General features: G+C 37.7%; 2 protein-coding genes across 3 annotated transcripts; one reads left to right on the forward strand and one right to left on the reverse strand.

Moving 5' to 3' along the window:
* The first annotated feature begins 324 nt into the window (after window positions 1-324).
* tefa (TEF transcription factor, PAR bZIP family member a) lies at window positions 325-6,091 on the forward strand. 2 transcript variants are annotated; one of them, XM_081697653.1, is made up of 4 exons: window positions 325-493; window positions 2,559-2,921; window positions 3,250-3,470; window positions 3,639-6,091. In XM_081697653.1, the coding sequence occupies exons 1-4, from the start codon at window positions 421-423 to the stop codon at window positions 3,876-3,878; spliced, it is 897 nt and encodes a 298-aa protein (XP_081553779.1). In that variant the 5' UTR covers window positions 325-420; the 3' UTR covers window positions 3,879-6,091. The 2 variants fall into 2 exon arrangements, with proteins under 2 accessions (XP_081553779.1, XP_026861814.2); XM_027006013.3 differs by lacking the exon at window positions 325-493 and adding an exon at window positions 1,607-2,114.
* A 731-nt stretch (window positions 6,092-6,822) lies between these two features.
* Window positions 6,823-9,299, reverse strand: phf5a (PHD finger protein 5A). The gene is made up of 4 exons (XM_027006077.3): window positions 9,157-9,299; window positions 8,350-8,373; window positions 7,688-7,854; window positions 6,823-7,035 (listed from the first exon to the last, which is right to left on the reverse strand). Exons 1-4 carry the CDS (start codon window positions 9,206-9,208, stop codon window positions 6,946-6,948), a joined length of 333 nt encoding a protein of 110 aa, XP_026861878.1. The 5' UTR covers window positions 9,209-9,299; the 3' UTR covers window positions 6,823-6,945.
* Window positions 9,300-10,941: the final 1,642 nt, after the last annotated feature.

Below are 10,941 nucleotides of genomic sequence, written 5' to 3' on the forward strand. Positions count from 1 at the left end.
AATATTTTGATACAATTTTTGATCATGCAAATAACTGATATTACAGCAATCATCTATACTTGTTTCCTGATGAGACAAAAAAAAGTTTAGATGCTTTGAGAGTTATTACTTAATTTCATAGCAGTAGAATCCACGTGTTTTGGGTTTGCTTAGAATAACTTGACTTCATTCCTACTGGCTGCCATGCCGAGTATTGACAGGTTTAACAACCAATCCCAGCACAAACGTCACAGAATAAGTCTCATCAGAGGGTAAAATGGTATTTATTGCTTATGCGCTGACTCTGATAATAAACTAACAAGCAAGGCTTGTTCAGCAACTTCGTAGTTTACGTGCACGACTACCTGACTATATTTTTGCGCTGGAAGAAGTGTTATCGTTTTCTCTCTATTTGTCAGTTGTAACGTGAATTATTTTGAGATGTCTAAAGATGTTCCGGAAATACTGAAAGCCCTGCTTGGGTTCTCCCCAGCTCCCACCTGCATTGACAACGGTAAGAGCCATAAGGTATTGAAAACCTATTTTCACATTAATTTCTTGATTACATTTTACGTTTAAGCCTGACAGGTAGGTCTTAGGAGCACTTTAATACAGATAAAACTAGATCTGAATTGCCAGATAACATTTTTTGACCGGTTCAGTAAAAGTGTCGGTTTTAATTCCAAAATGTGCGTTATTCGTAGGTTATTTACACATTTTGTAATCGTTACCCTCTTTGGGAATTACTGGAATTATTAGATGAATTGCTTCATTTTTATATTAGACTGACTGATGCACTCTGTTATGGATGTGTCCATGGTGTTCAAATGTGTATTCTCCATGAACTTCTCATTTTATGACACAACGATAATCCAGTCCATTGTCGATTCTGTTTTCGATTGGGTGACAGTAAAGGCCATTGTTAGTTATGAGGGCAATCCGGTGCTCATATGTTTCTTTTATATGTTTGTTTGTTTTACTACTACTACTACCTATTGCAAATTTGTGCATTTGCTTCCTTACTTCAACGTAAACACCACTGGTTATGGAAACAGATCTTTCAAGACTGATGGGTGGTCTGCATTCCTATTTCAACTCCCTTTACATGAATTGTTTTTACTTATGCAAATAGATTTTTGGACTTCCCATTGTTACATTTTCAGACTCTTACGGGCTAAACTGTAAAAAACCTGGAATTAACTACATCCTATACTATCCAAGAACAAATGTTTGCTGCAAAACCAAACAGCCCACAGTACTTTAGGCTTCTGACTGGGTTCAGATTATATGGGTCACAGAGCCAAAACCAAATACTAATTTCACCCACAGAACATCTGTAATTTCAAAATGCTTTTGTCAAGGTTCCGCAGGTGAGAGAAGCGCACCACCAAGAGACTTATTAGACCTGTCAGCGTCAGGCGTATCATGGATGTGCGCCGCCACATGGTTAATGTCGGGCATGTTCTTATCCGCCACGACGGGCAGAGCTCATGGCGAAGTTGTTTTTATTTGAGTATTGTAAATGCAGATTCACAAGCGGGGGAAACAAAAACAACATTAATTTTAAAAGGTTCGGATGAATTGAGGTTTTGTTTTTCAGCTGGACATTTTAACATTGGCAATGTAGCGCACTAGGTTACTGTTTACACACAGACGTCGTGCCTCTGGCACGAGTCTCCGGTGTTTCTGCTGAGAGACGCGGGCCTAACGCTCTACCCTGACCAGAGATCGGTGGTTATTTTGAGGACACACCCATCGAGGACACACTACGCCCGCCCATGTGTGTTTGTGGACGTTGTGTAGCGCAGGTTGAAGATTCCCGAGTGGTCTGTCCGCGTCTATGCACAGTGTTGTCGGTGTTCTTAGTTTGCACATGAACATGAAGTAAACTGGCTGCGTGCAATAATGTGAATAATTGGCACAAATGCAGGAACCTGTAGGGCGCGCTAGTGTCGGGGTACTTTCAGTCTTAGCCATAGAAGTTAGTTTATCGTACTGACGGACAGATAAAATGTCAGCGGAGCACACGACCGATGCTGTGCGTGAAGAAGACACAGCAAAGCCAGCTGCATTTCCAGTGGTTTTAAAGAAAATAATGAAAAATTCTCCACCGAATTTGTTAGAATGTGACGACGGTAAGTCGCGGTGTTTTCTCCCCTCTGTGGGCACGTTCAGGTTTTGTGTAATGCACGCGTCATGTTGTCCGGCTGCGATCCAATAAACCTGGTGCAACTTTACCCATAAACTTTACCCATATGACTACAAGGCTGTGCAAACGACTGAACTGCGTTGACACTTTATTGGTCAAACGGAAGTGGGTCTAACCTGAACAGGTTTAACGATAACAAATCCGTTGTTGCTCTCGTTCATGCGGGTAGGGCTTATTTGCACGCGGATTTTGCATTTCTATGTTTACAGCAATACTAATGATGCAGGCTAATAATGTTGCTTGTCTGAAGTGTTATATTCCTCTGTTAAATCTCTCTAGAAATGGTCTAGAAATGCATTTTAAAATTAAGCACAATACATTAGGTTACGGGTAATATGCTGATTGCGTTTCATCCATTTTGGTATTTCAGAAAGTGACAAAGAGAAGCTTTCAGAAGATGACGTGGAGTGTGGAGGAGTGAGTGGATTAGGACAGTCTGCTGCCTTGACCCCTGCTATCTGGGATAAGACAATTCCTTACGATGGCACAGCCTTCCATCTGGAATACATGGATCTGGAGGAATTTCTTATGGAGAATGGTATTCCTCCTTCTGAAGAAGTCCAACAGGAGAGTTCCCAGCTGACACCTGAAAAGCTTCCCACCGTCATCCCAAAGGCAGAACCTGCCCCTTCGGCTCCCGTGTCTCTTCTGCCAGTCATGGAACTGGACCAGTGTGAGGAAGAGGTGATCACAAGCACTGTATCAAATTCTGACCCAACAGAGGCAAAAGCAGGTCAGTATAGGGTTTATGGAGAAACTAAGTCTTCTTGTTCAGGACTATGCCAAAAACGGAATAACATATACCAGGTGATGTGTGTTGGCAATGGAATAACATTGTGTAACAATGTTTTGGGGAATTCATAATATTTATTTGAATCATTCATATAGTTTCAAAATTCAGTACATTTTTCAATACCTCAGTTGACTACTAAACGGTGAAAAAAAATAGACCTGATTTCTAGAATAGCAATAACATTCTTGTTTGTTGTAAGTTAAACACATTCCGTTTAAAGTAAATAAATAAATAAATATTGCAAATTCACTATGGACACATAATTCAGGTACAGCTGCGGTCAAGCATAGGCTGATGCCAGAGCCTATTCATCCAGAAGAGATTGAGGTAGAGGTGAACTTTGAGCTAGACCCCACAGATCTTGTCCTCTCCAGTGTACCTGGAGGAGAGCTCTTCAACCCTCGCAAACATCGGTTCACAGAGGAAGAACTCAGACCACAGCCCATGATGAAGAAAGCCAAGAAAACATTTGTGCCTGAAGAACAGAAGGTGTGTGTATGTTCACTTCAGGATAAAATGACTTTTTTCTGCAAATGAGGCTTCTATTTTTTTTAAAGAAAGCATCATTGTTAGTAATAATAATGAAATTAATTAAATATGTAACAGATGTTGAAATTGATCTCACATCACATTCATCCTTTTTGCAAACTATCTCAGGATGAGAAATATTGGCAGAGAAGGAAAAAGAACAACATTGCAGCTAAACGCTCGCGGGATGCCCGACGTCTGAAGGAGAACCAGATCACGGTCCGTGCAGCCTTCCTGGAGCGGGAGAACGCCGCTCTGAGACAGGAGTTGGCCCAACTGCGCAAGCACTTTGGAGGCTGCAAGAACATTGTGGCTCGCTACTTAGCCAAATATGGCCCACTGGAAGAGACCCGTAATGGCAAGGACTAGCCAGGTGATGTGTGTTGGCAAGCCACGCAGTCAGAGAATCCACTCCTTTTCTTGACTAAGCAGTAGCCCTTTGTATAATGACATCATATCTTTTTTACAGTGCAGTTTAATTAAAATGAAATGAGTTGTATAGCACTTTTTACAATAGATGCCACAAAGCAGCTTTACAGAAATCTGGGTCCACTGTAGAATAAAACATGATAAAGTGGTCCACATGTTCTGGGATGAAAAGATACTGTCCAAGAGTGCAAGATATGGTGAAGGATGAAATGAAGCAGTGACATGTTTGGTTTTGACAGCTATGGTAAATGTCAGAAATCAATGTATAACTTGGTCATTTACAGATATGTATGAATGTATATACATAAAAAATGTAATGTACTGTTATGATGACTTCTCAAAAGGTTAAGAAGTCAGCAGAACATTCCATTACATGTTTTATGCATATATAAATTCTGATACACTGGCTGAGCAAAATAATAGATGTAGTAGTTTATGATGTTTAGTATGTAATTTACCAGGTTACATAGATAAAATATTTGTTTTATGTCGATTCACCAACCCCTTTTTGTGCATCAGATAAACACTAGTAAAACACATTAGGGGGGAGAGTATTTCCATACAGAAACTATAATGTAATATCTGATTCTGTACTGCAGTGTCCTTGTGGAGTTATATAGCCAGCTCCTCTCTAAATGTAACTGGGAGGAAATTAAATTGGATGCTAGAATTCAGGATAAATCAATGATGATGTAATTTAGTACATGAAAGAGAAAATAATACTTGCTATACCTGTGAGAGTTGCAGGGGATCAAATTAACACTAATTTACAATCAGGAATTGCATATTAAATGAGCCCTTGCAATGAAAAACCGTACATCCATTTTCTGTTTTTACACATTTTACAAAATAAAAACAATAAAAAAAACATTATTGCAAGTTTCTATTATTAAATGCCCACATTAATGAAGTAAGGTAAGGCTAAATAAAACATATTTAGCATTTTAATATAATTTTATGTAAAGATTATACAAAATCAAAAACTAAAATAACTGACATAATAGCTGATATATGGTTTTTCATTGCAATGGCTCAAATTATATTTTGAATTAAATGCTATAAAAAAACAACAGTAGTAACAATATATTATTTATGTAATAATATGATAGATAATATTAAATAACATGAGAAAAAGACAAAGAGGCAGAATACAATGTACTAAAAGACCAGGTGTTTACATGTGATAGGCGTAAGCAAGATGAACGTTTCCTTTTTTTTTTTTTTTTTTTTTTTTTTTTTTTTTTTGGTAAGCTTGCTTTCATGATCATTGTTTCTCCAGGGTGGGTGTGCTTTTCCAGTGCACCACCAAGAGTGAATTGACTTTTTACTACAATTGGGTTAGGCATTTGGTCAAAGATTTTTCAAGGATAGTGGTGGTTGAAAACAGGCGGCCATAGTAGCATGTGTTGTTTTCCCATGATTTGTATATTTCTTTTGTACTTTGTTTTGATATGTGGTTATATTTCTTTATGCAGGCTTAAGTAGAAGAAAACTGAACTCCTGAGTTCACAAGTACTTTCACAATCTTGTTTGTTTTTCAGAACTTCAGGGCATAGTTATCATGGAAGAAAATAAATCCATGTACCTAATCTTTGCATTATAATCTTTCATCTGTGTTAGTGTTGTGACCAGTTGGCAGTTTTGACTGTCAGTAACTCTGAATGAATTAATCCAAAGCCTGTACAGTTAACTACAAATATTTTTATTTATTACTACATTATTTGTAGTAATTATATAATAATAGAATTCCAGGTGATCCTGTTATTATACTTTATATACATGTAATATTGGAATTTGGAAGGCTCTGCACTTTTGTTTCTTCTCTCCCTCTCTGGGATCCAGAGGTCTGCTTAGGAATAGCAATAACATTATATATGAGCGTGTTCACCTCACTCTTACTCTGAACTGAGTGACTTAATTTGGGATAAAGAATCTTGCTGCATAGTGTTTTTGTGGTTTTTTGTGTTTGTTTGTTTCATTTAGGGGGAGGGTGGTTTCAAATATACTTTTTAAACAAAAAGTGACACATTTACATGCAATATGAACTGGTCATCTCAAGCACTGAGCTTGTTGCATATGTTGTTACATATGTAAAATGTAATCAATGTGCTCTCAGCTTGTTATAAGTAATAAAAACGTATGACAATATTTTATCAATTGTTTCCACTGTCATACTTTGTCACACTGTCATACTTGGTCATACTTTCTACAGTAATGAAAATTCATTAAAGGAAAAGTTAAGGCAAACATCATCTAAAATGTTTGCTTCTTATGTTGAGCACTAGAGCTTCCTAACAGCAATATTTCTCTCCTCTGTATCTATGGTAAACAGGGCCCAGTAGCTAGTAAAAAAAAAAAAATTAGTTCTAGGCAGAAAAATCTGGTTTTGGTTATTTGAATAATAACTAATAATTTTAGGATGAGAGATATTGTGCATGTTTCTTCCTGTAAAGAACTCTGCATAAAACATATCCACAGGAGTAGTTATCTGAAATGAAGCCTACTCCTTCTAAAATGTCTATAACAAAAACAACCAACCCCCCGCCCCCCCCATCCCTGCCCAAATGAAATGCCTTAGGAATATATATTTCATGTCTATTAAAATGCCTTATCTCCAATACCCTGGAGGTTTATATGTTGTTAAGAGCATGTTTTGGTAGTTGTGATGGAGACCATCACTTTGAAAGGTTAAATGGGTGCTCTGGCTGTTATGCCAGGGAGCTGAATCTTTGGTCCAGTGGTCAGAGCTCATGTTTACCGCCCGTCAGTCCTGGGAACTGGTGGCTGCCTTTAGCCTTCATCACACTAGTATATCATGATTCTGAGAATTTATTGTTCCAATGATATCCTTTTCCGCAGGTGCTAGTGACATGAATTTCAATGATGGAGTAAAAACAAAATTTTATTAATTACATTGGTAAAGCAGTACAAAAAAATCTTCTACAGAAAAAAAACAAAACTGTTGAAACCACATATGAAGGGTTATCTTCAATATTGCTTCAAGACTTCACCTCTTTTTAAAGCCATATTTTTTTCTCTCATAAAAGAGGTCAGTCTTCGAGCTACCAAGGTTCACAATCTTGGGGCATCCATCTCGCTGTGTAAAGGAGATAAGACAGACATTTTAGAAACCACACTTTTAGAATTTAGATTAACCCAAACCAAATTTAAATTTTACTGCATGTAAAACTGTGGCCAAACAATGATGAAAGTAAATGTTTATAGGGACCCATGTTACTATCTGGTAGAGATGCACAGATTAAAACTTTCTTAGCCACTCTGATTTTGTTACATGAGACTGGCCGATTACGGTTTTGGCCAATTCCAATTTTCTTTCTTTTCTAAGAATTATAAATGAACATTTTTGTTCAACTTTCCTTTTAATGGAAACTTCTTACATCTCAATATAAAAATATGCACTGGGTTATAGGACAAACCTCTATTCACAAACACCAGGTAATACAAACGAAAAATCAAGGCTGTTGACGCTGTTGTCTATGTGGATGTGTTTGTGCCGCTGTCGCCCTCGTGTGGTGCACAAGTGTAAATGTGTGCGGCACGGAATCGGATATGAGGGACGATTCGCCCGGTCACTGCTTATGGACGACCACGCTGAAAACCAACCGATTCATCGGTGCATCTCTACCATCTAGCACTCTATACTAACAGTAAGAATACGTGCAAAAATCCTTTTAAATTATGAATGTGTTTTAACAAACTTCTTGAAAATGAAATGAAAATGTACTCACATCTTTTTCCTGTATGGTGCATTCCTTGCAGTAATAAGCATCCGACACACCTGGGCCTCCGCATATCACACAACGTCCTTGGTAGGATCCATAGTTACATTCATCGCATATACGTACTAGTGTGCAGGGCCGGACATAAGAATCACAGATGACGCATTTGCCATCACCTAGAAAGCAGGCGAAAAATTCTATGAGCCACTGAAGTTTTTAAAAAAGGTTTTAAAGGTTTAAAAAAAACATGGCTTCTCTTTATGTGAAGACCTGTTGCACTATTTTCATATATAAAAAATATTTCTCCATGCTTATACCATGTCCACCACTATGTTAGAAGTGTGTAACAACAACACACTTAAGAAATGACCAAAAACAATGAAAAAACCTACTAATACCTTGCACATGTTAAATACTGTCAGTACCTTATTAATATGGATACGATTAACTATATCTATATGCTATAATCACCATATCATTATTACTCTGATTAGTAGCTCAGTAAGGCATTATTGTGTCAGCTCTATGTTCCAGATAACACAACAGGGAATCTGAAGATGGCTTCTTTGAACAAAATAGAAAGTTGTAGACAACACAGAGAACATATTTGCACTGCAGAACTGCTGAATCTGTTACTTTACTTCGCAGCCACTAGGACCTCTTAAACTTACATTTCTCACAAAGTCTTCCAATGGCTGTAAATTAAAAAAAAAAAAAGGGGGGGGGGGGAGACAAGAGAGTTAATTATAATATTTCTGTTATACAGCTAGTTTTTTCTAGAGAACCAAAAGGATAAGTAATAAGTACGGTTAGGCTATTCGCAAGCAGACCCAGAACTGTTAACCAAGCTATCTACATATTTCAGGCTCAATTGCAAATAAACCTAGTAAGTAAAACAACAACAACAATAATAACAACAACAATAATAATGATTATTACGATTATTATTATCAGGAAAGATGCGGACATTTCCACAGATTCAATGCATACTAGTTACAAATAAAAGACATTTTGTTGTACTCAAAGATTTGGACTATCTTCTCTCGAAATATGAGCTCAGTTTTAAACTTTTAGAGAAGAGGCATGTCCCCAGCACACACTCGAGAGCATGGCACATTGTCATTCTAAGGATGCTATCTAGGTAGCTAAATAGCATAGGTTTCTAGATGGCTAGCTAGCTAGCTAGCTAGCTAATTACCTTATCTATAAACAGCAGTAACACAAAAAAAATATTAAATTACTTTTCTTTACACTTACGTTAAAGTTTCATCATATATTTTAGTTTAAATAGCAACAGTAAGTATAAACCGCAGTATATATACACAATACAGTAGCTAAGCTTGGGGATCCTGCAATGTGACTAAGTAGCCAGGATAGCTAACCAGTACCTCGTTTTCATTTTTAAACAGCTAGATAGCTAGCTAGTAACACGAAACCTATTACAAAAAAAGCATCCATTTGTAGACAGAAAGTCTCACCGACACCGGCTTGTTTCCTACAGAAGATCAAGTCTGGATGATGTTTTGCCATTGTCTGTTAGCTAACCAAAGTAGCTAGCCTAGCCTCCACGACAACTTTTCGTTGTAGTGTAACCTCTGAACTTAAACCGAACCCTTCTTCTCCAAAAAACAGTATAACGCCACCTACTGCTGCACGGTGCACGCACTCGCTGTTCATTCAGTCTTAAATAAACTCAAATGTTGGGAGTATATCAAAAGTAATAAAAGCAAATCGAGGACTCGCTACAAAACTGCAAAAAAAAATGCCTTAGTGAAAAAATCGTAACGCTAGAAACAAGACAAGGAGGTGGACACAAATCATGAACAAGCCGTGAAGAAGGCCGAAGACCCCAAAAGCAGGCAAGATATTCCTGCGAGTTCTTCAAGTTACCCCAAGCACTAAACTGCATTTCATACTGATGACACTTGTGTATCTATTCCCTCTATCGTTTCATTCATTCCTCCATCCTGCCATTGGAATAATTTAGAACTCCTTCAGCTGTAGATAGATAGAACAACTAAATTTGCTGTGCTTGTTGAACTACTGGGCCTGACTGGATGCTACTATAACATAACCATAGTTTTCATGCTGTTACAATAGACTTTGGAAAGCCAACTCAATTGTTGTTTTCAAACTTTGCTTTCTAGTTTCATCTATACATGGCAGTTACATAATTTATAATAAACCAGTGAAGGGATCTTAGCTGGTTCATCTTAAATAACCAATAAACATTTCAATTCTGTCAAATGAATCCTCGGTTGTTGCATTTCCTTCTTCCAGCATGGTTGTTTTGTCTTACATATGTTAGATGAATTCATCTCACCATGAAAATGTTCCATAAATCGTCTTTACTTGGGCAGCTCACCCAGGTAGATTACTTGGTTTCGACTGAAAATCTTACTTCATTCTTTTCAGACTCAAACACCAGTCTGAGTTGCTTGCGCTGCATTAGCTGAGTGGGATGTAGAGGCTTCTCTGTACACAACCACCTATAGCATGTGAGGTGTTTAGGGGACATCTGCAAATTGTAGTGAAAGAAAATAACCTGGGTTGCGCAATCCCTCCTCTAAGCAGCATAAGTCTTTTCATGCACATTGCTGACATGCGGTGCCAACCACCACCACAAGTAAATTCTCAACCTGTGGGAAATATTGTCAGTTGAGGGGGCCAGTGGGCTGCACAGTAATTTTAGCATGGTGGCCAGGACCCCCAGACCACTTCCTGGCGTTTGTTCATGCTCTCGGCCTTTCCCTCTTGCCTCTCTTTTCTTTTCTGGTTTCATTTTTACATGATCACACGTTAGTTTGTGTGAAGAAAAAATACTCTCCATTAAACAAAGTTCTGAAAATCATAGATTTTCATGTCTTCAGTGGCATCAGAGCAAAGAGCAGAAAAGAGGATATGCAACAGTATGTCACTAAATGAGTCAGAAGCAGTCAAAAATATGTTTAGTTAGATATTTAATGGTGTCTAAACCAGATTATACCGTAAATGTACAGATATTATATCTTGTGCGTATGAACGTCAGGTAACACCTATAATATTAGTTATATCCTTAGTGAAGATCACATTACCCAAGTGACTGCAAGCTATGCTAATTTTGGGGGGTATCTTAGCTAAATTAGTTGGCTCTGCCAGCCAATAGTTAACTATAAAATAGATTCCTATCCTAAGTGTTTAACTACCAGAGGTCATAATAATTCAAAATAAATAAATAAATTTACTGTTTTAGGCTTTGACTTGTGATGAATCTGCACACGGGA

The sequence above is a fragment of the Electrophorus electricus genome, chromosome 15 (genome assembly GCF_041902795.1).
Source record: "Electrophorus electricus isolate QZ-2024a chromosome 15, ASM4190279v1, whole genome shotgun sequence".
Lineage (NCBI taxonomy): Eukaryota > Metazoa > Chordata > Actinopteri > Gymnotiformes > Gymnotidae > Electrophorus > Electrophorus electricus.

Coding starts and splice junctions, on each gene's coding strand:
- phf5a (XM_027006077.3), bottom strand. CDS start 9,208: ATGGCAAAACATCATCCAGACTTGATCTTCTGTAGGAAACAAGCCGGT. Junction 8,374..9,156: donor TAGGAAACAAGCCGGTGTCG/GTGAGACTTTCT, acceptor TTTAATTTACAG/CCATTGGAAGACTTTGTGAG. Junction 7,855..8,349: donor TGGAAGACTTTGTGAGAAAT/GTAAGTTTAAGA, acceptor CCTGCTTTCTAG/GTGATGGCAAATGCGTCATC.
- tefa (XM_027006013.3), top strand. CDS start 1,991: ATGTCAGCGGAGCACACGACCGATGCTGTGCGTGAAGAAGACACAGCA. Junction 2,115..2,558: donor TTTGTTAGAATGTGACGACG/GTAAGTCGCGGT, acceptor TTGGTATTTCAG/AAAGTGACAAAGAGAAGCTT. Junction 3,471..3,638: donor TTGTGCCTGAAGAACAGAAG/GTGTGTGTATGT, acceptor AAACTATCTCAG/GATGAGAAATATTGGCAGAG.